Source organism: Rhinopithecus bieti, unplaced genomic scaffold (genome assembly GCF_001698545.2).
Source record: "Rhinopithecus bieti isolate Rb0 unplaced genomic scaffold, ASM169854v2 scaffold_3067, whole genome shotgun sequence".
NCBI lineage: Eukaryota > Metazoa > Chordata > Mammalia > Primates > Cercopithecidae > Rhinopithecus > Rhinopithecus bieti.
The window spans coordinates 281435-306436 of NW_016804208.1; the positions used below are offsets into that span (position 1 = coordinate 281435).

General features: G+C 38.5%; 1 protein-coding gene across 13 annotated transcripts in view; it reads left to right on the forward strand.

Annotated features, from left to right (window-relative positions):
• The window catches only part of FREM1 (FRAS1 related extracellular matrix 1), a 178862-nt gene that overhangs the window by 124940 nt on the left and 28920 nt on the right, over positions 1-25002 (forward strand). For 10 of the 13 annotated variants that reach the window (XM_017867169.1, XM_017867168.1, XM_017867166.1 and 7 more), the window contains 4 exons: positions 2380-2644; positions 10737-11151; positions 16623-16824; positions 17560-17704. In XM_017867169.1, the coding sequence (XP_017722658.1) occupies positions 2380-2644; positions 10737-11151; positions 16623-16824; positions 17560-17704 (1027 nt within the window). Of the gene's footprint in view, positions 1-2379; positions 2645-7058; positions 7102-10683; positions 11152-16622; positions 16825-17559; positions 17705-25002 lie in introns of those variants that run through there. The other 3 variants (XM_017867175.1, XM_017867176.1, XM_017867177.1) reach the window with 3 other exon arrangements.

A 25002-nucleotide genomic window follows, 5' to 3' on the forward strand; every position in this document is an offset into this window, starting at 1 on the left:
GGAGGACATTGTCTATAGTTGACTCTAACCTATAATCTGCCCTTACAGTGCTGAAAAATTGCATCAAGGCAAGAGCTGGTTGCTCTTCCTCCCCTCAGGTCCATTTTCTGCTCCTGGTGAAACCTCTCCTGGGTGCTTTTTGTTTCCCCCACCTCATTCATTCTTCTTACTTCCTTGATGTATTCATCTTGCTTCTCTCTGTAGCATCTGTGGCTAAGGCTTTGACTTAAATTTAGAATGGTCTTTGATTCTATGTAGGACTGAAGTTGCATAGCATTTTGAGATAAAAGCATAGTATATGAAAAGACCAATTTAGTAATCTGAAACAGTGTTTTCCAATCATGACACTATTGACATTTTGGGATGGAGGATTCTTTGTTGCAGGGGACTCCCTTGTGCATTGTAAAATGTTTAGCAGCACCCCAGGCCTCTGCCCTCTAGAAGCCAGTAGCAACTCCCAGTTATGACAACCAAAAATGTCTCCAGACATTGCCAAATGTCCCTTGGGAAGCAAAATTGCTTGTCATTGGGAACCACTGGTTAAAAGAGTACCACTTTGATGGTTTATTTGTATTTCTTATTTCCTCATGAGACTGAATATCTTTTAAAAAAATTTTGGCCGCTATGTTTTAAATTCAGAAATGGCTTGGCATTTACATCACATGTTTTTGGATAGTCACCCTTTTAGTATTAGTTCACAAGAGCTCCCTAGATATTAAAGACACTGAACAAAATAATGCAATGTTTAAGAGCCTGTGCTCTAGACTCAGATGGCTTGAGTACAAATTCTCACTCAATGTTTTCTTAATAGTGTGACCACAAGCAGGTAAGTTAGCATTTCTATACCTTAGCTTCCTCATTTATAATCTGGGGATATGATAAGACAATACCTCACAAGAACGTTCTGTACCTGACACAGAGTAGAAGCTCTGTATTTGAGAGATGATCACTTTGTAATCGGCCTCAGGTGAACAAAATTCAATTATAATCCCTAGTTTGTGAAACTGCATCATTGGTCCATGTGTGACCCACTTCTACCTTCCTCAGTCATACATTTAAAAAAAAAAATAGTGGTAAATTACACATTACACAAAATATACCATCTTAACCATTTTTAAGTGTACCAGTTCAGAGTGTTAAATATATTCATGTTGTTGTCCATCCAATCTCCAGAATTTTTTCATCTCAGAAAACTAAAAGTCTATACCCATTAGATAATGACTCCTCATTTCCCCCTCCCTGGTAACCATTGTTCTACGTTATGTCTCTATGAGTTTTACTACTCTAGGTACTTCATGTAAGTGGAATCATATAGTATATATCTTTACATGACTGGCTTACTTAGCATACTGTCCTCAAGGTTCATGCATGTTGTAGCATGTGCCAGGACTCCCTTCCCTTTTAAGGCTGAGTGGTATTACAGTATATGTATATGCCACATTTTGTTTATCCACTCATCTGTTGAGAGGCACTTGAGTTGTTTGCATCTCTTGGCTATTGTGAGTAATCCTGATATGAATATGGTTGTATAAATATACATTTAAAAAATATATCATGAACATTTGTGCAACTACCACACAATTGAAGGACTGGAATATTAATAATAGACATCTTCCTACATTCTCCAGAAAAAAATATGGTTCTAAATTTTGTATTATTTTCTTACTTTTATCATTTTCTCAGCTTGCTCATATAACTAATGAATGTTAATATACTACATCTGTGTCGTTCCATGTAGCTGTAGTTCATTCATTTGACTACTGCATGAAATTCAGTTGTATGAATAGAACACAGTTTGTGTATACATTCACTTTTTGCAAAGGCATTTGGGTTGTGTGTAATGCTTTCAATTACAGACAGTACTGTGATGACCATTTGGGTGCATGTCTCCAAGGGTAGCAGGGCAAGTGTTTCTTTCAAGTACATAGCTGGGGTGGAATTGCTGAGTCAAGGCATATGTGAACATTCAACTCTTTACAAAATAATGCCAAATCTTGTACCAATTTACACTCTTTCCAAAATTGTATGCAAGACTCTCTTGATCTATGTTTTCTTCAACACTTGGTACAGTCAGGCTTCTACATCCTTGCCAATCAAAAAGTTATGAGATGACAATTTATCGTGATATTTATATTTCCATAATTACTAATGAGCTTGAGCATTTAAAAATATCTTTACTGGCCATGTGAATTTCTTCTTCTGTGAAATATCTGCTCATGTCTTTTGGTTAATCATTTTTATTAATAATAGTTATATAAACCTTTCTATGTCATATTAATTTTGATTTTTGCACAGTTTTGGCCTTTGTCTTTGGCCTTTGCCTTGGACACAATATATTTTTTGATGTGATTCTTGACCATAACCTCTTATGTCATGTAGGTGATATTGTCATCCTTACAAAACCACTCGTGGTGTCTAAAGGTGACAGAGGTTTCTTAACAACCACCACTCTCCTGGCTGTGGATGGAACAGACAAGCCTGAGGAACTGCTCTATGTCATCACCTCCCCTCCACGATATGGTCAGGTCGAATATGTTCACTATCCTGGAGTTCCCATTACAAGCTTCAGCCAAATGGATATAGTGGGGCAGACCGTTTGCTATGTACACAAGAGCAAGGTGACTGTCTCCAGTGACAGATTCAGGTGAGCCCTATGGAAACTTTTCAAACCCCTTCTTTGGATTAACACTTATAGAAAAGGAGATCTGTTAATGTGCTTCACTATAGTAACCGTTTTACAAAATATGTGTATCTTACAACATCACGCTGTATACCTTAAATATATAGAATGAAATTTGTCTTTTTAAACAAAGGATAGAAAAGGAGAAAAAAATGAGTCATTTTTCAGCTCTGGTGCAGCTGTGTTTTTCTTTTACTGCCTTGTTGTATGTAAGGTGAAGCCACACAATTAAAATGACAGCAGCAAAGCAAGAAATTCGGGCCTGTTATTAAAAAAATAAACACAGTAAACAGATCTTTATGCAAGTTCTGCTGTGAGGAGAAATGTGAAAAGCTGAGTCTCCCAGCTAAAGATAGACCTGGAAAAGTAATTTCCCTCTTTTGGAGTATGTTTTCTGTCTGACGAAAAGGCATTTATTAGTAAACATTTGGCATAAACAGACACTGCCTTTTGACACAACGTGTTCTGGTAACTATATCATAAATCATGTTGTCATAAAGTAGATCATATTTCCCCATAGAAACAATGTTATAATTGGGGGCTGCGCACCTGTTCCAGAATTCTATATCAAATAAATCATTGGAATGAGTAACAATCTGGTGAAAAAGGCAAAGATACAACATTAATGAAAATCTACATTCATTTAAAATATGGAAATTTGTTTCAAGTCACATAAAGCAAGAGCAACTCCAGAAGATCTATAATCTTGTAGCTCTCAAAGCTGGCTGAACCTGAGGTCCTGGAGAGAAACAAAGATCCCCAGGCCAGGCATGAGGACTGGGAAATGTTGGACTTTGAGCGAACCATTGTGCACAATCCAGTTTTGAGTTTTTGTCAATTCAGAAGGAGGCCTGGAGAGCACTGGTTTGTCTATTGTACACCCACACTTTTGGCTCCTGGTGTAATTTTCACCATGTTACAATACAGTCTTCCAAAGAGCACTATAAAATAACATAAACAGAGCATACTCCTATATTATTCAATAGGTTCCCATAAACTATCAAGTATCACTGTCACACCCATGTTCAAATATCACTGTCCTCTATCTTACTTTTACCGATCTAAATTCAATATGTCTGCTCTGATAAACACTGGTTAAATGTCAGTAAAGAGGATGCTGCTCACCTTTTTAGCATTAAAATGATTTTTGAAAGCTGATTTGGATAATCCAACAAAACAAAACAAAAAATCTCAGAAAGTTGGAACTAATATCTTATTTTTTTCTCTTGATAAATGTCCTTTAACAAGCAGGTAATCATTTAATTGATCAATATTTTAACTAGTTCAGTCTTTGAGTGTTGCTAAGCATTCACTAAAACGTGAGATGTGGGGATTCCTTTTCGAGCTGGCTCTTTTGTTTGAGAGGTGGAGTAGTGAAGTTAAGATACAGGCTTGGGGGCAAGAACTGCCTGAGTGACTCACAACTCTGTGACCTTCATCAGGTTACACAACCTCCTGTGCTGTTGTTTCCTCTTCTATGAAATGGAATGATACTCGTAGCACCTGCCTCACAAGGTTGTGGGAGGTTTATATGAGCTTATGCATGTAAAGTATTAGTAGAACAACACCTGGCGCATAGAAAGAACTAAGTAAGTGTTAGCTATTACTATTATTGTCATTGTTGTTGTCATTATGTTCTTTCCTTGATGACCTTCTTACTTCCAATCTTTGTAACACCAAGTATGATCTTGAAGGAGGAAAGGAGTTACCAAGAGGAGCAATGATTGTTCTTTTTTTCCTGTTTGTTAATGAAGGCTGGCTGCTTCTTGGCTTAATACATTTGTATCAGATCCAGGGCTTTTAATTTTACATGCATTTCTGGAACTTCTAGCTTCTTTCCTTTCCTGCTTCCCTCTGTCAATGCCTACAGGACAGTCTGCTGAAGACATTAGTGACTGTCTTGAAGAAACCAGTGACCTTGCTGGAGAACACAGGACTGAATGCATAAAGATGTTGAGACATGAAGGTTAGATATTAATCGAATGGTGAGAATGAAAAACAAAACCTCCGTATATAAGGATTGGCAATACTGTAAAATTTTCCTAATTTGCATCTAGAGAAAGTCTTATTAGATGGCATTTTAGAAATCATTTATCCCAGGAATTTCTACATTTCTAGATCCTCAGATAATTGCCAGAGAGAACTACAAAATGCATATTCTTGGGCCTTACCCCAGTGAGGCAACTTTGGTAAGTCCAGTCTCAGGCCCAGAAATCTGTATTTTTGAAAGATATCTTCAGGTAATTCTAATGCAGTCAGGACTAGCCATCAATGGTCTGGTCTGGTCTGTTGTTCTGAATATGTTCTGAGGAGCCTCAAGAATTTATGGAAGTTGAGACTGGGGTGGTGACTCACGCCTATAATCCCAGCACTTTAGGAGGCAAGGCTGGTGGATCACCTGAAGTCAGGAGTTGGAGACCAGTCTGGTCAACATGGTGAAACCCTGTCTCTACTAAAAATACAAAAAATTAGCTGGGAGTGGTGGTGGGCGCCTGTAATCCCAGCTACTCAGGAGGCTGAGGCAGGAGAATCGCTTGAGCCCGGGAGGCGGTAGTTGCAGTGAACCAAGATGGCACCACTGTGCTCCAGCCTGGGCAACAAGAGCAAAACTCCATCTTAAAAAAAAAAGAAAGAATTTATAGAAGCCTTTTTAGGGCCTCCCAGAGATTGAGGTTCTGGGGCCTTCAGCCCCATGTACTGATAGAACTTAGGTGTGTGTGTTGTGTGTGAGTATGTGAGTGTTGACACTAAAAACAATACTATAAATACTATAAAACTAAATATAAGAAAAATTTTTTGTGCTTGCTAATATTCAGTTTTAGTAGTTAAAATGTTTCCTTTTAACCAAATACATTGATTCAAGTTAAAAATTGAATTGATAGAAAGCAAACTAGTAAATAATAAGAGTACACATAGTACAGGCATAAGGCAAAAATATGGTGTCAATTACTCAAGATTAGGAAACAAGGTTTTAGGGAGAAAATAAACAACAAAGGCTGAAAAGCATTGATTTGGTCCAATCCCTTATTTACACGTAGGAAATCTAGCATTGCCTGAACACCTGCAATGCACCAGAGAATGTCCTGGACTCTTTTTTGTACGTTATTTTTCTTAAGCCTTATGCTACCACCTTGCGAGAGATGCAGTAGTGTTCCCATTTTACACATGAGAAAACCAAGGTTCCAAGAGGCAAAGGAAGTCACCTAAACTGATATAACTGAGTATCACTGCTGAATTTGGGGCTCAGAGTTCATTTCCAGTGGAAGGTTCTTTCCATTATACCTCGTTGTACTAAAAATTTGTGGAGAATATGCATTTGTGCGAAGGAACCTCCTCAATGTGTCATTCTGATATTTGGCCAGCAGTTTTACATATTTATAATGGAAGAGCCTAGCATCTGCCCAAGACCCGAATTTTAATCTTGTCATTTCACTAACCCAATCACGGACTGCTATGTTGTTTGTCAAGTGGCGCTAAACCAAAGCTGAAAGCCTGTTTTAATGAAAGTGTGATCATGGTGCTTTTTAAAAATTAAATATATGCAACCAATCTAATCACCTAAATTTATGTTGCTTGCTGTTAAATTTGGCAAGGAATTTGGCTGGGTAGAAGAGATAAATTCTGTGGCAGAGGATTTTCCCCCTTCCCTTTTAATGTAAGCTATGGCAGCATTAATTAAATGGGGGAGTTTAATAGTCAGATTTTACCTTCTGCAAAAATATTTTGTGAATCATAAATTTCTCCTGCATTGTTTGGTGCTGCTGGCCTGGAAGAAAGATTTGGCAGCATGTTCTAGGACAGATGACACCGAGTGATTAGCAAGCTGACTTCAGCTGCTGGCAGCCGGGTACTAAGAGAACATGCTAATGTCCTCCATTTTGACATGCCGGCTGGACTTTTTTTTTTTTTTTTTTCTGAGGAGCTGGCGCTATTTATGATTCCATTTTTATCTCTTAAATGCCATGACAGATGGCAGCTTCTTCAGCCAACTCTATTGCCAGGCAATGCAGAAAGCTTGAAAGCACCGTGGTAATGGTGAAATCAGACCAGGCAGGCACCCCAGTCAAATCTGAGAGTCATTCTCCAAATTTCATGAGAACAGTGGTCATCTTGGCTGCATCTCTTCTCAGGGGGATGTAATAAGGGAAATTAAACAAAACGGACCCACAGAAGGGCTGCTACCACCAACTTCTTCACCTCAGAATGGATACCAGCATAGCAATGGCTTTAAGGTTTTAAACCTTGAGAATATATTTGGAGGATTTAGGGGAGGGGATATTTGGAAGACCGTCTGATCGGTCAGCTTTTCCAGACATGAACAGCACTGACCTTGTTTGACTTGTTCTGCTAGCTTTATTTTGACCGGGAACTCAACTGTAACCATTCACTCTGTCCCTCTCTCTGATGATGCCTCTCTGCCTGTGAGTAGTTTGCACTGTTACTTGTGAAAGTGGAATGATGTGTTTGATGCAGTCATGTTTAGAAATTGCATCATTTTCACCCCTGGCTTATTAGCTTTAGGTCAGCACAGACAGCTGCCTTGGTGTCCCAGATGGGAGCACTGGCCTCAGAAAACATATTTCTTACTCTTCTGTGGTCTGTGGCCCGCATGCCCTCACTCCCATCTGTCTGATGGCAGGCTGCCTGTTTCCAACATGGGCAGATCGCGATCATCCAGCAGGGAGGGGTTTGAGATGGACAGCCTGGATCATAAGACAACTTCAGTGACCTCACAGAGGCCATGCACACATCGAGTAGATGTGGCCATCCTGAGATGAGCTTTGAGGACCCCATCAGGCATTTTTGCAATTCAGTCTCCAGAGAGGAAAGTCAGAATTAGATATTCAAGATGGCTACCTCTGATGGAGTCCCTGGCACTCACTCAAGCTTGCATTTGGCTTTGTTGCTCCTGGTCCCTTCTCTCCCCTTCTTTCTTCTTCCTTCTCTGCTGATATTTGACAAACTTTTAATAGTGCACAATGTCTGTAGCTCTACAATTAATGCTAATGCTAAAAATACACGTCCTTTGGCTAACATTTACACTAACGTACCAATGGCTGATTTAACCCTCTCCACAGAGCACATTTGATATAGGGATCTGGTAAGGAATAGAGAGCCAGTTTATTTGTGAAACAGAGTAGAATGAGAGGTGTGAAACATATTTCTGGAGGGGGAAAATGGGAAAAAGGGAACTTGGAGGCACTGAGGGAGCACCTAGCCTCCTTCTTATTTTATCGTGGGTGAAATGATAGGATCTGGGGGGAATATGAAAAAGTAACAGAAAAACAATAGAATAAAGGCATAACTCTGTTCTCAGGCTCTGCCTGAGAAATAAAGCATAATTTTATACCTAAAAATGTGTATCAATTTACTTTTGAAACTGTGAAGGTGACTAAGTAAAAGTTTGAAGAACAGACATATTTTCTAGGTTCCTTTATTTTCTTTTTTTTAATTATTTTTCTTTTTTTAAGATGGAATTTTGCCATGTTGCCCAGGTTGGTCTCAAACTCCTGAGCTCGAGCGCTCCACCCACCCCAGCCTCCCAGAGTGTCCGGACTATAGGCATGTGCCACCGTGCCTGGCCTCTTTTCCTTTCCTTTCTCTTCTTTTCGTTTCGTTTTTCTTTTCCCTTCCTTCCTTCCTTCCTTCCTTCCTTCCTTCCTTCCTTCCTTCCTTCCTTCCTTCCTTCTTTCTTTATTCTTTCTTTTTTTTTTTTTCTTTGAGACAGGGTCTCTCTCTGTTGCCCAGGCTGGAGTGCAGTGGCACGTTCATGGCTCACTGTAGCCTCGACCTCCCAGGATGAAGTGATCCTCCCAACTCAGCCTCCCTAGTAGCTGGAGCTACAGGCACGCACCACCACACCCAGCTAAATTTTGTATTTTTTGTAGAGAAAGGTTTTTGCCATGTTATCCGGGCTGGTATCAAACTCCTGGACTCAAGCCATCTGCCTGCCTCGGCCTACCAAGGTACTGGGTTTACATGCATGGGCCACTGCACTGGCATCTTTTTTAAAATAAATAATTGATTTTATAAATACCTCATGATTCAGTGATGAAATTGCCCAATTTGTTAAAAATATACTTATCAAAGGTTTAATTTCACGAAAGGAAAACTGATTGGGTTGTTTTAAGGAAACTATGTGATTTTGCTCAATCTATAATTCTAAAGGTAATTGAATACCTTTACAAACTGTAAAAAAATGCTGCTATGGGGGAAATGTATCAGGTTTCGTTCTTTACAAGTCTAGGTGTGTGAAATGTCAAAGTATACTTTATTTGTTGTATTTCATTTAGCAGTTTTAACTTTTTGGACATATATTTCTTTTTCTTTGCATCAAATCAGACATGTTTTCCTTGTCGGCAGTCTTATTAACTAGATAATTAGAAAACTAAAAAACTTCAGCATAGCCTTCAAAGCAATATCAGTACTCAGCCAAACTCATCTCTTTTTACTTTTTGTCTAACTGCCTTCCCCAAGTCTGTGGTCGCAGGCAGGCTGGTTGACTAATTGCTCTCACACTATCTGGTTTCAGATTTCTTCATACTTAAAAGGATCCATGCTCAAACCCCGAAGGACAAGACACATTTCACAAAGAATAAGGAGACTGTTATTCAAATCTGCCAGATTTGTAAAATAAATATAAATGCCATAACTTCTCTAGTTAAAAAAGAAGCACCAAAGAAAATATACAATTTATATAGGTATATACAATTTATACATAAAATGTTATATTAATTTATATATTCTACAAAACATTATTTTAGAGACTTTTGTATCAGTGGAGTAGAAGAGTCCATCCTCCACGAATATTTCCAGCAACTATGGTACATGGAGAAAAGCTAATAAGACACAACTCTGATTATTTCTAAGTACATTTCTTTGGTGTACAGTGAATTTGTCAGTCCCATTTGATAGTAATGATTTCCTAACTTTTTGGAGTTTTAATATTGTGCCTTCTTTGCATAATTTCATGATACTCTTAATTCTTATTAAAATAAAATTACATGTTGAAATGCTACAAAGATCATTTAAATCAGTGTTATTGTGAAACTGTCTTCAGTAGAATGTGATTTCATGATCAATATAATCAAAAGCACGTTATGGTATCACAAATGTAAGACTATAAGAAAGATTTTGCTTATCTCAAATGCGTATCATTTCAGCTTTCTTTTTACAGTTTTGCAGTGGTGCTCAGGCATCACAACTCTTTGTGGTGGATTGTTAAGCCAGCATTTATTTTAAACTCTGCAAGAGTAGAGGGTGCAGGGATCAGAAGACCTGCATTCTAGTCTCAGCTTCATCTCCTACCTGCCTTATGATCTCCCACCAACTTTCTGAACCTTTCTTTGAAGCAGGAAAATAATCCTTGTGTAGCATAACTCTCACCTATCTTACAGGGAGAAAGTACAGAAGCACATGTAAACTAAGAGATTAGAGCCTCCCATAATATTTTAGAGTTGGGTGGTACTTAATGATCTTCTGGTCCATCCCATTCATTTTTCAGAGCTGTGGAAATGAGGTCTGGAAGGGGAAGATGATTTAAGTGAGATTACATGTCTGAGAAATGTGATCTGCTATTAGGAAATCTACCATAAAAACATATGAGTAGAATGAATTAGCAAAATTCAATCCAGTTATCAGACTTACAACTTTATTACACACCCATGAAAAAAAAATTGAAAAAATATAAATAAATAAAGGGGGTATACTCTTCAAATTCATATGATGAGTCTCATTGGATGTGAAATTTTTATGTGGTGCAAGGCACATTAAGCACTGATGAGCCTGAGAAATAGGATTGTCAGAATTCCCCTGTTGTATCACATGGGTCTATCATTAATGTTGTTGGGAAAATATTCTTGGGTGTAGAATGGTCCATTTATGCATTACTCTAGTGACTGGTTTAATGATAGGGATTCTTCTGCAAGATCTGCCCTTGATTTTTCGTTTGAGTCACAACACGACATACAGTAAAGGTGTGTATTGTTATCGTTTCATTCCAGTAGATGGTGACACAAGAATCCATGCTGAAGGCTGCCTTGCCTCTCTTTGCCAGATTCATCATCAGCAATGGACTGCGGACCGAGCATGGGGTGTTTGAGATCACACTGGAGACTGTGGACAGAGCCCTGCCCGTGGTAACCAGGAACAAGGGGTTGAGACTGGCCCAGGGGGCCGTGGGCCTGCTTTCCCCTGACCTCCTTCAGCTGACCGACCCTGACACAGCTGCGGAGAATCTCACCTTCCTCTTGGTTCAGCTCCCCCAGCATGGCCAGCTCTACCTGTGGGGAACAGGGCTACTTCAACACAATTTCACCCAGCAGGATGTGGACAGCAGGAATGTGGCCTATCGGCACTCAGGAGGGGACTCCCAGACTGACTGCTTTACTTTCATGGCCACAGACAGGACAAACCAAGGCTTTGTTGTGAATGGGAGAGTGTGGGAAGAACCTGTTTTATTCACCATTCAGGTAAGTATGAAAAACACAGTTCATCTGCCAGAGATGTGAAAACAGTGACATTAAGAACTTTTTTTTTTTTTAGACGGAGTATTGCTCTGTCACCCAGGCTGCAGTGCAGTGACATGATCTTGGCTTACTGCAGTCTCCGCCTCCTAGGCTTCAGCGATTCTCCTGCCTCAGCCTCCCAAGTAGCTGGAACTATAGGCATGTGCCACCATGCCCAGCTAACTTTTTTGTATTTTTAGTAGTGACTAGGTTTCACCATGTCGGTCAGGCTGGTCTCGACCTCCTGACTTCAAATGATCCACCTGCCTCGGTCTCCCAAGGTGCTGGGATTACAGGTGTGAGCTACCACGCCTGGACAAGAACTATGTTTTAATTTCCTTTCCTCTTTAATTCAAATACAGATTATGCATCTACAGCACAAACAGCATATTAATGTGAATGAAAGAGATATGGTGCCCACATAGGTGCTAATGACTGACTGTGAGTGTCGATGGTAGCACAGAAAGGAGCAAAAGCTGTGGGCTTTGGAGCCAGACAGACCTAGGTTTGAATTTCTGCTTTGCAATGTATTAACTGTCTGACCTTAAAGAATTCATTCACTCTTCTGAATCTACTTTTCCTTCTTTGAAAAACATGCCTACAGCATTGTGGTGAGAATTCAATAGGATTAGGTATCCAAAGCAGTAGCATATGGCCTGAAACATATTTGATGTTGACACTTACAAGGCAGCATCTTTACACTATTACACATGTAATAATGATGAGGGTAATAATAGCAGCAATTGCAGTAGTGTTAATGACTACAGGCCTGAGTAGTCTGAAGCTGAGACTAGAATGCAGGTCTTCTGATCCCTGCACCCTCTACTCTTGCAGAGTTTAAAATAAATGCTGGCTTAACAATCCACCACAAAGAGTTGTGATGCCTGAGCACCACTGCAAAACTGTAATGACTGCAGTTAATGACTGCAGGCCAGACCCACTCCACATAAATCTTATTTGATTCTCATAAAACTCATATGAAGCAAGTTTTGTTATTGACATTTTATAGATGAGGATACAAGTTCAGGAGTTAAATAATTTGATCAAATACACACAAAGACCTCAAGTCTTTCTGATCCCAAATTCTGTGTCCTTTCTATGACACTACACTGCCACATTTGTTTACTATTACAAGGATTCCTGGAGGGCATAATGTGTTTTTCTTTTTTAAGTCAAAACACATCAAGTGTATTCTGGCTCTCAAACCCTTGAATCTACTCTCCTTGGAAGTAATTCACCCTCTTCTACACACTCTCACCAAACACAAAATAGTTAAAATTTATCTCTCACTTCAGAATACTTTCTGACTAGTAAAATAGTTACATTTTTCCGTTGCTCTGAGAAAGAGAGAGAGAGAAAAAGAAAGAGACAAAGAGACATTTATTTTAGGAAATTGGCTCATGGCTCATGCAATTTTAGGGCCTGGCATGTCCGAAATACACAGGGCAGGTTGGCAGGCTACAGATTTCTTTCTTTCTTTTTTTTTTTTTGAGATGGAATCTTGCCTGTTGTCCAGGCTGGGGTACAGTGGCGCCATCTTGACTTACTGGAAGCTCCGCCTCCCGGGTTCATGCCATTCTCCTGCCTCAGCCTCCCGAGTAGCTGGGACTACAGGCACCTGCCATCACACCCGGCTATTTTTTTTGTATTGTTTTTAGTAGAGACGGGGTTTCACCTTGTTAGCCAGCATGGTCTCGATCTCCAGACCTCGTGATCCGCCCGCCTCGGCCTCCCAAAGTGCTGGGATTACAGGCTACAAATTTCAGCAGGAGTTAACGTTGCAATCTTTAGCCCAAAGGAAGTCTGGAGGCAACATTCCTTCCTTTTGGGGGGACTTCAGTCTTTTAAGGCCTACAATTGATTGGTTGAAGCCCACTTGCATTACGGAGAGTGATCTCTTTACTCAAAATTTACTGATGTAAACGTTAATCGCATCTAAAACACACCCTGTGAAGTTGACACATAAAATGAAGCCTCACAGAGTCTATCTATGAGGGAAGCCTTGAGAGCATAGAGTGGGTGCTGGATAAGTCCTTGGCAGTCAGGAGGTCCAGAAAATGCAATGAAATGATGCACTGGGAGAAGAAAGAAGATATTGACATCGTGGACACAGTAAGAAGCACTTTGTATTAAAATTATTGTTTTTATTTTTAATCATATGTTTTAATTGATCTTAGTCACATTCCCTTTTCAGTCTGTTAGTGTCTTTTTTTTTTTTTTATTCCTAACTCCCTAACCTAGGTTGAGACCTGTCTCTGTACTGTCCCACCAGGGATACTTTTCAGGGTCTCTTTGGCTGCAAATTTATATGAGTTATAAATTCTGAGTGTAGACGTCACAGTTCCTTCCTACACTCCATAGCACAGATGGAAAAGAGGATGGAGATTGGGGAAAGTACCAGAACTTGAATCAGGTCTCTCCCAACACCAACACTCATCTTAAAGAGCATGGCTATTATAAGAGAGTTATCTATTGGAAGTTGTGGAAATTTAATAGCTGAAATAGGGCTCATAGGAAAATGTGGATCATATTGGTAAATGTTTTTTTTTTTTGGTTTTTTTTTTTTGTCAAAAGTATAAGGCTTTCTTGGCAAAAAAAAAAAATACAACAAAGCAATCATCTTATGTGTAAAACCCCACAAGGTAAGCTTCAAACTTCCTCCCGTAATTCCCCAGAACCCTCAGTCTCTTTGAGCAGAGAAGTCGAGAGCCTTTAGAAAGTGACTGAACCCACCAGCAGTGGAGGAGGGATGACGCCCTCAGTATCTTGCCTTCAGGAGCTTTTTCTGCCAAGACAATATGGATGTTGACCGCCACTGAGTGGTAAACTGGTCCAAATAAGTCTCCCAACTATGGGTAAACTATTTTTCTGGTGGTACCTGAGTAATTGAGGGCCAAACTACTGCAAAACACAGATGTATTTAACTGACACAGTCACAACCTGACATTCATTTTGTAGGAAATCTTTTCTGTCTGATCAAAATTATTGCAACTGATGCAACCTGTACTTCTCCTTTAAAGGGGTCAGGTGAGGGAGAAAAACATCATGACATTGCTTTCTGTGCATTTCCTGTAAATACAACACAAGTTATCAAAGGATAGAGCTTTCTTTTAAAAAAATCTAGAAACCCAATATTTAAAAATGTTTCTGGTGTACTGAGCCAGAAGATCTACTTTTGACAAAGCTAGAAGTTGAATAAGACCTAGGATATATTTTAATGTGACCAGAGACATGACGGGACCGTGTTGCTAGAGTTTAGATGTTTTTTTAAAAACACATGATCACAGTAGGCATTTATTACTTTTGTAACACTTTCATTTTTAAGGAATTATAACATCCAAAACCAAAATAAAACAACCATCCTACGTTCAACTATTCATTTAGTATCAACTTTGGGTATTTTTTATATGGCTTAGAAGTACTTTAATTTTCCTCTTCTTCCACTAACCATCTCTCTTACTGGCCACATGGTTGTGGGAGCTTCTTCCCTCACAGGCCACAATGACAATTTGACACCCAACCTCACTGCTCTGAAAGTTGCCACCCATACTCTTCAGGAGAGGAGAAGAATGACTGTGACTTTTGAAAATGTTTGTTGCTTTTTCGGTTTATAAAATAAGTATGTATTGTAAATAATTCATAAACTACAAGAAAAAAAATTCTTGACGACCATACCACTCCAAAAACTATTGTTGGGAGCTTTCTTCCATTCTTTTATTTTGTTCAATTAAAAATGAGATGATATTATATACACTATTTTTTATGCATACTGCCTGTTTCCATCTTCATGTGTTTTAAACATTTCCTTTTGTCATCAACTATTCCTGATAGTTCTTGATAACTAATCATATTCCTGGTAGCATGATTTTTAAAGGCTGCTTGGAACTCAGTCTCAGGTGGAGATGGTTTATAAATCCCCTGGTGGACTTTTTATTCTTTTTGTAAATTGCTTTTATAAGTAGTATTTTAGTGAATATATATCCAATCATTTTTGCATACATATCTGTTTCTGCAAGATACAGGAAAATTTTCACTGTTTTGTACCCCTACCAGCAAAATATAAAAATATCTGTTTCTTCACGTATTCATCAGCGTGAGTTATAATTATTTCTGTTTTTTTTTTTTTTAAAGAATCTTGCCAATTTGAGAGGAAAAAATGGTTGGTTGTGACAAAATTTCTTATGAAATAAACAGAGGAGGAGCTGTAATCTTTCCCCACCCCAAAACAAATGAACACATTTATACAAATCTCCCAGACTTTTGCCTATGTCTATACAAACATTATGTATAGATAAATATATATTTTTTAACAAAAATAGTATTATAATTATATTCTAATTCTATTCTGCAACTTGCCAGGTTTTCAGTTAACACAAAATTGTGGAAATTTTCATCATCAATTCATTTTCTCCCTTATTCTTTTTAATAGCTACAGAGTAGTTCATTGTATCATAATACACAAAAATATACATGGTCTTATCATTGACATGAATTCTTTACTTTGCTAGGGCAAAGTAAGATTTACAGTAGTATCAGTTTGGTGTAAATGAAATTAAGAACCGAGAGATTAGGAGTGAGGGGAATGAAAATTCTTTTACATATTTTCTAGTATCAGTGGTGAATCTGTTCTAATCCATCCAAACCTGCTCTGTCCTTAACCTACAACAGTCATCTTGCAAATGCAAGATGCACTGAGCTCCATACAGACTGAACAAAGTCCTTTGTTGTGTTTGAACCTACACTTCTGTTCTCACTTACGAGTAATTGCTCATCCACCATCTTCACAAATCTAGTCCACTTATTCAGCTACCCGGCTCTCATCCTCAATGAAACAAATATGCAAATGTCTAGAAATAATCACCTTTCACTTTTCCCTTACTGAGGTATCTCTATTTTATTCAACATTTTGCCAGTTGAAAAAAAGACATGCCAAAAAATTTTTCTATATATTTGTAAACCCTCACAATTTTGTGTCTGTAAATCACTAAACACCAGGAAAATCGGGGAAGTTCTTCTGTGGAGTTAACCTGAAGTCTGCTCTAGAATTCTTGGGTCAATTTTAGTATATTAATTTAATAGACATTTCCTGGGCTTCTGTTATGGTTCAGGCACTGTGCCAGGTACAGGGAATCCATGGCGGTAAAAGACCTGATGCCTGCCCTCTCGGAACTTGTATTCCTAAGTGGGAGTCAGGCAATAGATAAATTAATAAAGTGGGGTCAAGGATTACAGTGGAAAGTTGGCCTCTGTTCCAAGCACTGTGATATTTGCTGAGGCCGTTGTGAACAGCACAGTCTTTAACAGGAACCCGCTAATGAGGAGTAGAAGGAATCTAAAACGCGGGACAGTGTGTCATTGTTGAACCAATAAAGCCCAACATTGCATGGGGGTGAGGGGCCTTTGGCTAACATTGTATGTCATTGTTGATGATCCAGGTGGACCAACTGGACAAAACAGCTCCTCGTATCACACTTTTGCATTCCCCTTCTCAAGTGGGGCTCCTGAAAAATGGCTGCTATGGGATTTACATCACTTCCCGCGTGTTGAAGGCATCAGACCCTGACACTGAGGACGATCAGATCGTCTTTAAAATTCTACAAGGCCCAAAACATGGACATCTGGAGAACACAACAACAGGTACTGGCTTCCTTAATCCTTATAATTGCTCATTTTAAAATACCCAGTGGCTGGCAGGGCTAGAGAGTAATTTAATTAAGTGCAGGCCCATTTGGTAAATACTCCCCAGGGCTTACTGATAGATGCAGTTTATAAATCAATATTGGTCCTAAAGAGGGTTTGGAGCTGAGCCTTCCTAAATTTATCCTGACTGGAAGAACCAAATACTGATATACAACTGTTGATTATTTATAATTTTTTTCTCAACAGCTGATTATCGTATATTCAAAGGAACACAGTGTCAGGACCAGTTTCCTATTTGTGACCAATTTTTTCTTCTGTCATGAATTCTAAATGACTCTAAATGATGTCAGATTTTTTTTTAAAGTTCTTGGTTTTTTTCCTAATGATTTCTCTGGATTGTATATTATTTCTCCTTTATGAGCACAATGATCATAATACATCATTAAACAAGATGGCAACGAATTATGAATTTTATTACAGTATCTTTCCATTCTCCTCTTTATTTTATATTTTTTAAGGCAAATATTTCTGAAGCAGTCAATTTAATGCCTAGTTTAAGCTTGTTGCATTTGAGTTTTAAGATAGTTACAGTAATGCTAATTTCTTTTTGTAAAATGTACCTTAACTGTTTTTTAAAGCTGTGTTTAAAATAAAATAGTCATACAATTTCATTAGCTCTTATTTAATGTTTTGTTTGATTACCCATGATAATCATTTATTTCTTTTTTGTAGGTGAATTTATCCATGAGAAATTTAACCAAAAGGACTTAAACAGTAAGACTATTCTTTACATCATAAACCCATCTTTGGAAGTAAATTCAGATACCATGGAATTTCAAATCATGGACCCCACAGGGAACTCGGCCACTCCTCAAATGTAAATTCTCTTGCTTATTCGGTAGTCCTGCATGTTACATCCAGAATGTATCTGAATATTAGGAAAGTGAAATGTTCTTTTAAAAACAGAACCCAAGATGTTAAATTAATAGACCGTTCCACAAGCTCATGGAATTTACTTTGGAGAATTAATTTTCTTTTTATTACTGCTTGATAATAGGAAAGCCAATAGCTTTACAGAGTACAGAGACATTAAAAAGCTAATTTGACATTCATGTTATGCATGTCAGTGTATACACTTTTATACACAGGGAGGTTTCTGTCTTAACAATTCACTAGCATCCAACACTGAGTTTGCAGGTTCATGTAGCAATTGCGCAGCAAGAGGTCACTCTAGGACCGTGTTAGTAACTATAGCCTTCTAAAATGTCTGTGGTCGGAGAAATGAGGTAGTCAAGAAGAGTTAGCCAAATATCTTCTCTTTTTCTTATGAAGAAAATTACAATTACCTGACAGTACATTTATAAGGTGATAAACTTATCCTAGGTAAGATGAAGGTAGTGTAAAGAGGAAAACAGACTTTGGAAGTTGTGTAAAGGTTTTGACCCTTAAAATAGCAAAAGTAACAAATCTTCAAAATTAACAAGATTGACAGACCACAGCAATTTCACTGACTGGGTCCCTATTCTGGACTTTTCTTGAATGTAGACCCTGAATAGCTTACTAGCTAACAGATAGTCATAGAAAGGTCTGTCAGAGTCCAGTTCTTCTGGTACTGTGCTCTTTTTATTGTTTGTTTTGCTTGTTTTCGATACCCTTCCCAGATACCCCAAAGAAAAGGTGTTCACTTATCCTTGTTTTACTAGTCACCATATCCTAGTCATACTAAGCATCGTAAGTGATACAGCTCTGTTATACTCCTTTTATGATGGAGTATAGACTAAGAAAAGAAAGCGGAGAAACTCCTCTGCAGTCTTCAGAATTGCATTTTCTTTCGGATCCTGAATTGTAGTTCTAAAATCTGACCAGCAGAGGTCACTGTAGTCATTGTCAGAAAAAAAGCCAGCATCCTTTTCTTAGCAAAACACATTCCCAGGGTCCCGCTCCGTTGCCCTGATGAAATGTAGAGCCTGGCCCAGATTTATTAACTCCACAGACTTTTATCGCGTGGCTACTATATGCCGGGTGCACAGTACTAGGAGCTGGGGAATAGGTTAGAACAAAGTAGACCTGGCCCCTGATATTAAAATGTAATCTTGAGATTACAAAACATAAAACAGATGACCTCCACCCATGAAACTGTCTTTGCCTAAGAGAAATAATTCCTCAGGATCACAATCTTTATAGAAAAATATGTCAACTATTTGTAACGTTAGACAAATATCTTCCAATTCTCAAGAAAATGTTAAAAAAAAAAAAAAAAAAAAAAACCTCCTCAAAAAACATTAATACATGGACTTTACTTTTTTTTTTTTTTTTTAACATTTTAAGAGTAATTCAACTAAGAAAACATAGGAATGTTGGTCAGACTTGCTACTGACCTAATGCTGACCTCTGGTCCTCCACGTGTGAGTGCAGTGTAGCTGACAGAGAATTTTCTTCCCCCGGTAATGATGCTAGGCTGATATTGCTTCACCCACAGCCCCTTTCAATCTTTGTCACTATCAAGGACATTGCTTTTGGAAGATGATTTATATTTTTAAATAACTCTCAAATTCATATGAGAATTACGGCAAAATTTGCTTAATTTAATTATGACATTAATTGAGGCCATTTTAAATAGCCTCCTGCTTTTGTTGGATATTAACTTTCATGTATCTGTGCTGGAGATGTTTCTAGTTCAACTTGATGTAATTTGTGCATTTGTTCATGACTGAACAAAATGCTGTGGTGTATGCCTACCAAGGGGTAATACAGAGAGAAGTTTTATTTGATTCTGACATATATTAGGCTATTTTCTTTATAAGGGGTGGGGGGTAAAATTACTCAGCATTTATCATCGTCATTTTTGAACGGTATAGTTGTCCTCAACCCCATTTGTAAGCAGATGTTTTTGGAACTAGATGCACAATTTTCCAGTAAGAAGCAAGGTTATGAATAGTGGTTCATCTTCCCAAGACAGCCAGCTAGAATGTAGTTACAAGTACAATATAAATTACAGTCATTTGCCATGTAATTGGTGTTTGCTATTCATTTAATCATTACAACCACCTATGAGTCAGGTACCATCATAATCTGAAATTTACAGATGAGAAAACTGAGGGCAGAGCTAGAAAGTGACTTTTCTAGCAGAAATGCAGCCTTAGAGTGCATGATTTTTCTCAGCACACTAAAAAACTTTTTGCCCATTTTAAGGACTGTGCTAATCTGGGCTGAAGGGAATGGAACAGCAGGCTTGTCTTCTTTCTCTTCAGACATTGGCCACCCAAGCAAGAAAGAAGGAATACTGACTCATATAGGACCTTAAAGTTCAGTGGGATTTTTAAAAAATGTAAATTATAGACCTCTATATTAGCGTGCATTTCATATCTAACATACTAGAATTTATACTATAGATAATAAACCACTGAACTTGGAGCTAGAGGACAAGGTTTAAGCTTTGTCTCTGCCCTTCATCTAGTGACTGTTCAAGACTTAGTTATCTCTTCTGTAAAATGGAAGCGATACTACAATTTGTTTAGAAAAACAAATGAGATGTGTAATGTATATGAAAGCATCTTGTGTATTTAAAGTCCTTAACAAATGCAACTTGTGGTGGTGATTACTATTGTAGTTAATTCATGTGGGTACAATAATTGATTGAAGAAGTATCCCAGAAACATTTGGTGGATTAGAAAGCCTGCCTCTAATTAGAAATTGATCCTGGGATGAATCACAAAGTGAACAATCAATATGCATGTTAATCAATGAGCTAAATGCTGTAGAACTTTGTGTTGTTCTTTGGCTTAGACAAGATTAATAGATTCATATTCGTCATATCTGAAGGGGTGAAACCTCTGTGATAAAGCTAGAGGGACTGCAGGGTGCCGTCTGGAACAGAAATGGGCCTGTTTTAGAGCACGGGAAGGACCCATGTTCAGTGGGAAACTGAGAATCTTGACTGTTGGTCAGTTTTGGCTATTGCAGGATTCCTATGGACTATCAGTCCTGAAGGAAGACTAGATGCTGCACTGTAAAAGGCATTTGGAAATGCTTGTTTCGTGAGATTCATCAAGTTATTGCCAGCTAGGTAGCTTGCGTGCTTGTTTAATTGCATCACATCCTAGAGTCATTGAGATGTGCGTGTGGATTGGGAATCTCTCAGAAAGGAAGCCTAGGCAGCAAATCTCAACCCAGCTGGGCTGTAGAATTGCCTCTCTCGACCCATCACCCCACACACAGGCAGGATAGCTCAGGGAACAAGTTTTTCATGGAATACATCTGGAAGTCACTTTATTGTAAATAGAAATTATTTTATAATGCTGATATCCATGGAAATTTGCATAACGATTTAGATTTAGCTAAGTGCCTACATTTCAGGCACTGAAATGTAGGTGTTTTCATGAGTCGTCTAATTTTATCTGCAAAACACAATCCTCTGGAATAAGGAAATAAAGCTCAAGGCTTTTAAGTAAATATCCTGAAGTCACTGGAGGGTGAGCCCTGACCTCCCGACCTGAGTACTCATCTTTTTGCCTCACCCCTTGGCCGCACCCCTCACAAGCTCATGCATGTTTTCTAGTCTAAGTTGAATCTCCAAGATGATCTGCAGAAGCCCGAAACTAAGTTACACAGGACCCACATCATTCATGAAAAGCACTTCTGTGGACCACAGAATGTGGCCAACTTCTGTCAAGGTTGTTTTCCTAATACAACTTCCATGTGGACCTCTTTCTTGTGCCCACTGGAGAAGAGTGAACTTCAAAAGCCATGTTGAATGCAAAAGTCCTTGATAACTCAGTGACTGTTTCTCCAGTTCTGCACTCTGGTTCTTCCCCCACCTCTGGCAACGCACATTCTAACTGTTCTATTGTCCATTTTTGGCTTTAAAAGAGAAGGGACGGAAGAATAAAAGGAATTTCCATCAGGCAAACTTTGCGATGTTTAGCAGTTTTTATGAAACACCTGCTAGGCGAAGAGGTTGAAACTATTGGCTAGCTAATACCTCCACATTACCTGCAAGCCAGGAGTTAAGGTTTTTGTCTTCAGACTAGATCTTAGGAAAGCACAGAGGAAAGGAAGGAAAATAGCACTTATTAAGCACCCACTGTGTACAGGTGCTTTATACATATTAAGTAATTTTAATTTTAATCATTTGACATGAGTGTAATTCTCCTCAATTTTAAGATAATGAAAACTGAGGCCCAGAGAGACTAACTGACCGTAATCACACACTAATCAGTGGTTACAAGGTGTGCTTGATTCCAAAGCACTTGTTTTGGGTACTCACTATGTGGCCTCTTGGCTAAACCCTATTTCCCCATTATCAAGAGAAAAAGAGAAAAATGAAAACACAGGTGTTCATAGCATTCGATTATGGAGTTTAATAGCATCATCTTTGAATTTATAAGTCTTAGATTGGATACTTGAAAAAATATTTTTTAACATTTTCAGGAATTCTTGTCACATGCTACTTGATTATAAATGAAGATATAGTTATAAGGATAGTAATTTAATCACAATTTTAGCTTCTGTAAACCTTTTGCTGAGAAGCTCAAAATACTTAATGAGAATTCATGAAGGTTCACTTAACCCCTTTGAAGTACAGACTTATCATTATTGCACTTTGTGACGTATAATAATTACATTATTATTGGAAGCAAGGAAACTGAGGCATAGAGTCTAAATATCTTTTTCATAGACTCTTGTTAACCTGGATTAATGCCCCAGTTCCCAAACTGGTGATTTAAATCCAGGTATTTCTTTCAGCTTATTGTTTCTTCATAAGTGAATCAAATAGCTAGAAAATAAAATATCAGAAAGAACATATTTATTACTCCAGGACAGGGTATCTCAACGTTGGCACTGTAGATATTTTGGGACAGATCATTTGGTGTTACAGGGGAGTCTCCTGGGCACTGCGGAACATTCAGCAGCACCCCAGGCCTCTATCAGCTGAAGGGTAGCATCATCCTCTTCACAGTTGTGGCAATTAATACATCTCCAGAAAATGCTGAATGTTAAGAATTACATGCATGCCTTAGAAAATAGCATACATATGTTTTAAGAAATTATGAATTATGTTAGAATGCTCATTTATCAATGCCATCTTTCTCTCTATGCTAATAAAGCCTAACAATAGTCAAAGAATTCAGAGCAAGTCAGGGCTAGAGAGAACATGTGAGAATCATCTAGCCTAGCATTTTTTTCCAAGTGTATGAAAGATGATGTTAGTAAGGTTGGGGAGGAAAATATTTTCGATGGTTGTATTAGTCTGTTTTCACACTCTAATAAAGACATACCTGACACTGGGTAATTTGTAAAGAAAAAGAGGTTTAATGAACTCATAGTTTCACGTGTTTGGGAGGACTCACAAGCATGGGAGAAGGCAAAAGGCAAGCTTACATGGTGGCAGGCAAGAGAGAATGAGAGAGCCAAGTAAAAAGGGAAACCCCTTATAAAATCATCAGATCTCGTGAGACTTATTCACTACAATGAGAACAGTATGGGGGAAACCGCCCCCATGATTCAGTTATCTCCCACCGGGTCCCTCCCACAACATGTGGGAATTATGGGAGTACAATTCAAGATGTGAGGACACAGCCGAACCATATCAATGGTCAACTTAGCTCAGGAAACAGTGGGATAAACAAGACTCATTCATTCAGTTAACAAACATTTATTGAGCACTCACCATGTTTTAGACACTCTACAAGACACCTGGGTTACCACAATGAACCAAAGACCTGTGCTTCCTTGGAGCATACATAGGATCTAAATCAATATGATAGTATGCTTGTTGTACGTGGTACATGCTTTGGAAAAATGAAAAACTTGGTCAGGAGAAGGGGATTAGAAGTGCTGTGTTTGGGAAAGAGATTGTGGTTTTAAACTGGGTGTTTAAACAACATTCTTTTACCTGACTGCTTAGAGCTGGTGAGTAACAGAGGGACCTGAAGCCTCACAAGTTCAAATCCAATTGTATTTCCAGTGTTCATGCCATGTCTTCCACTAACAGCAGTGGTTTTCAGGGATCCGAATGTAGCTTCACATTGAACCAGTTTTTGCTTGCTTTCTTTTCTTTCCTTTTCTTTTTTCTTTTTTTTTTTTTTTTTTTTTTGAGATGGAGTCTTGCTCTGCTGCCCGGGCTGGAGTGCAGTGGTGTGATCTCGGCTCACTGCAACCTCTGTCTCCCAGTGAACCAGCTTTTTCTATTGTGACAAACACATTAAAACCACATATGGAAGACATTCTCGAGTTGGGGTGACTTTTCTCCCAAGGAGCATTTGTCAAGGTCCAGAAACATGTTTGGTTGTCGTGACTAGAGGGAAGTGGTGCTACTACATCTAATGTGAGGAGGACAGGGATGCTGTTAAACATCATTCCCACACAGGATGGCCTCCTGCAACAAAGAATTGTCTGGTCCAAAATGGTTGGGAAAGCCTGAATTAGAGGCTTAAGGAGTTTTCCCCTCCTGCTAAATGACTTGAAGTGATTGCCATATGGGTTACATATAAAGTGTGTCCATGGCATACAGTTCTGACCATAGAATGACAGGTGATAGGAAATTGAAAGCTTTGTTAAAATAGGAAGATATGAACCAATCTTTATCTACATGACACCTACACGTCTAGAACTTTACAAATCTCTTTCATGGGCTCCTGGATTTGGACATTTACATGATGCCAGGCATATAGCTGTGTAGCTTCTTGCAGGGAAAATTCCCAAATGATTGACTACATCTCTTATTTTTCTTCCAGGTGTTTGTACACAGTTTAAGCAATCACAGTCTCAGCATAGAAAGATCTTCTCAAATATAGTACTGCAAAAAGCAGAAAAAAAAATCACATTCAAAACATATATTGTACGTATTCTGTAGATATGCAGGTGCTTTGCTATTTAGACATTTTTTCTCAAAAATATATGGCCTGGCTTAAATTTCATGGCTTTTCAATAACTCTTTATTATTTGTAGTGAATAGTCTTAAGAAAATAAAATAGAGCATTGTGTAATGACAACCTTGACCTGTAAGCATTATGCAGCATTCAAATGGTGCGTCAGGGAAATGCATGCACATTCCCAAACACTAAGACCCTTTGTACCTTGAAGCTGAACAGCCCTCATATTGAATGGTCACAGACCGAATATGAAGTCTGTGAGAATGTGGGTGTGTTGCCCCTGGAAATTATCAGAAGGGGA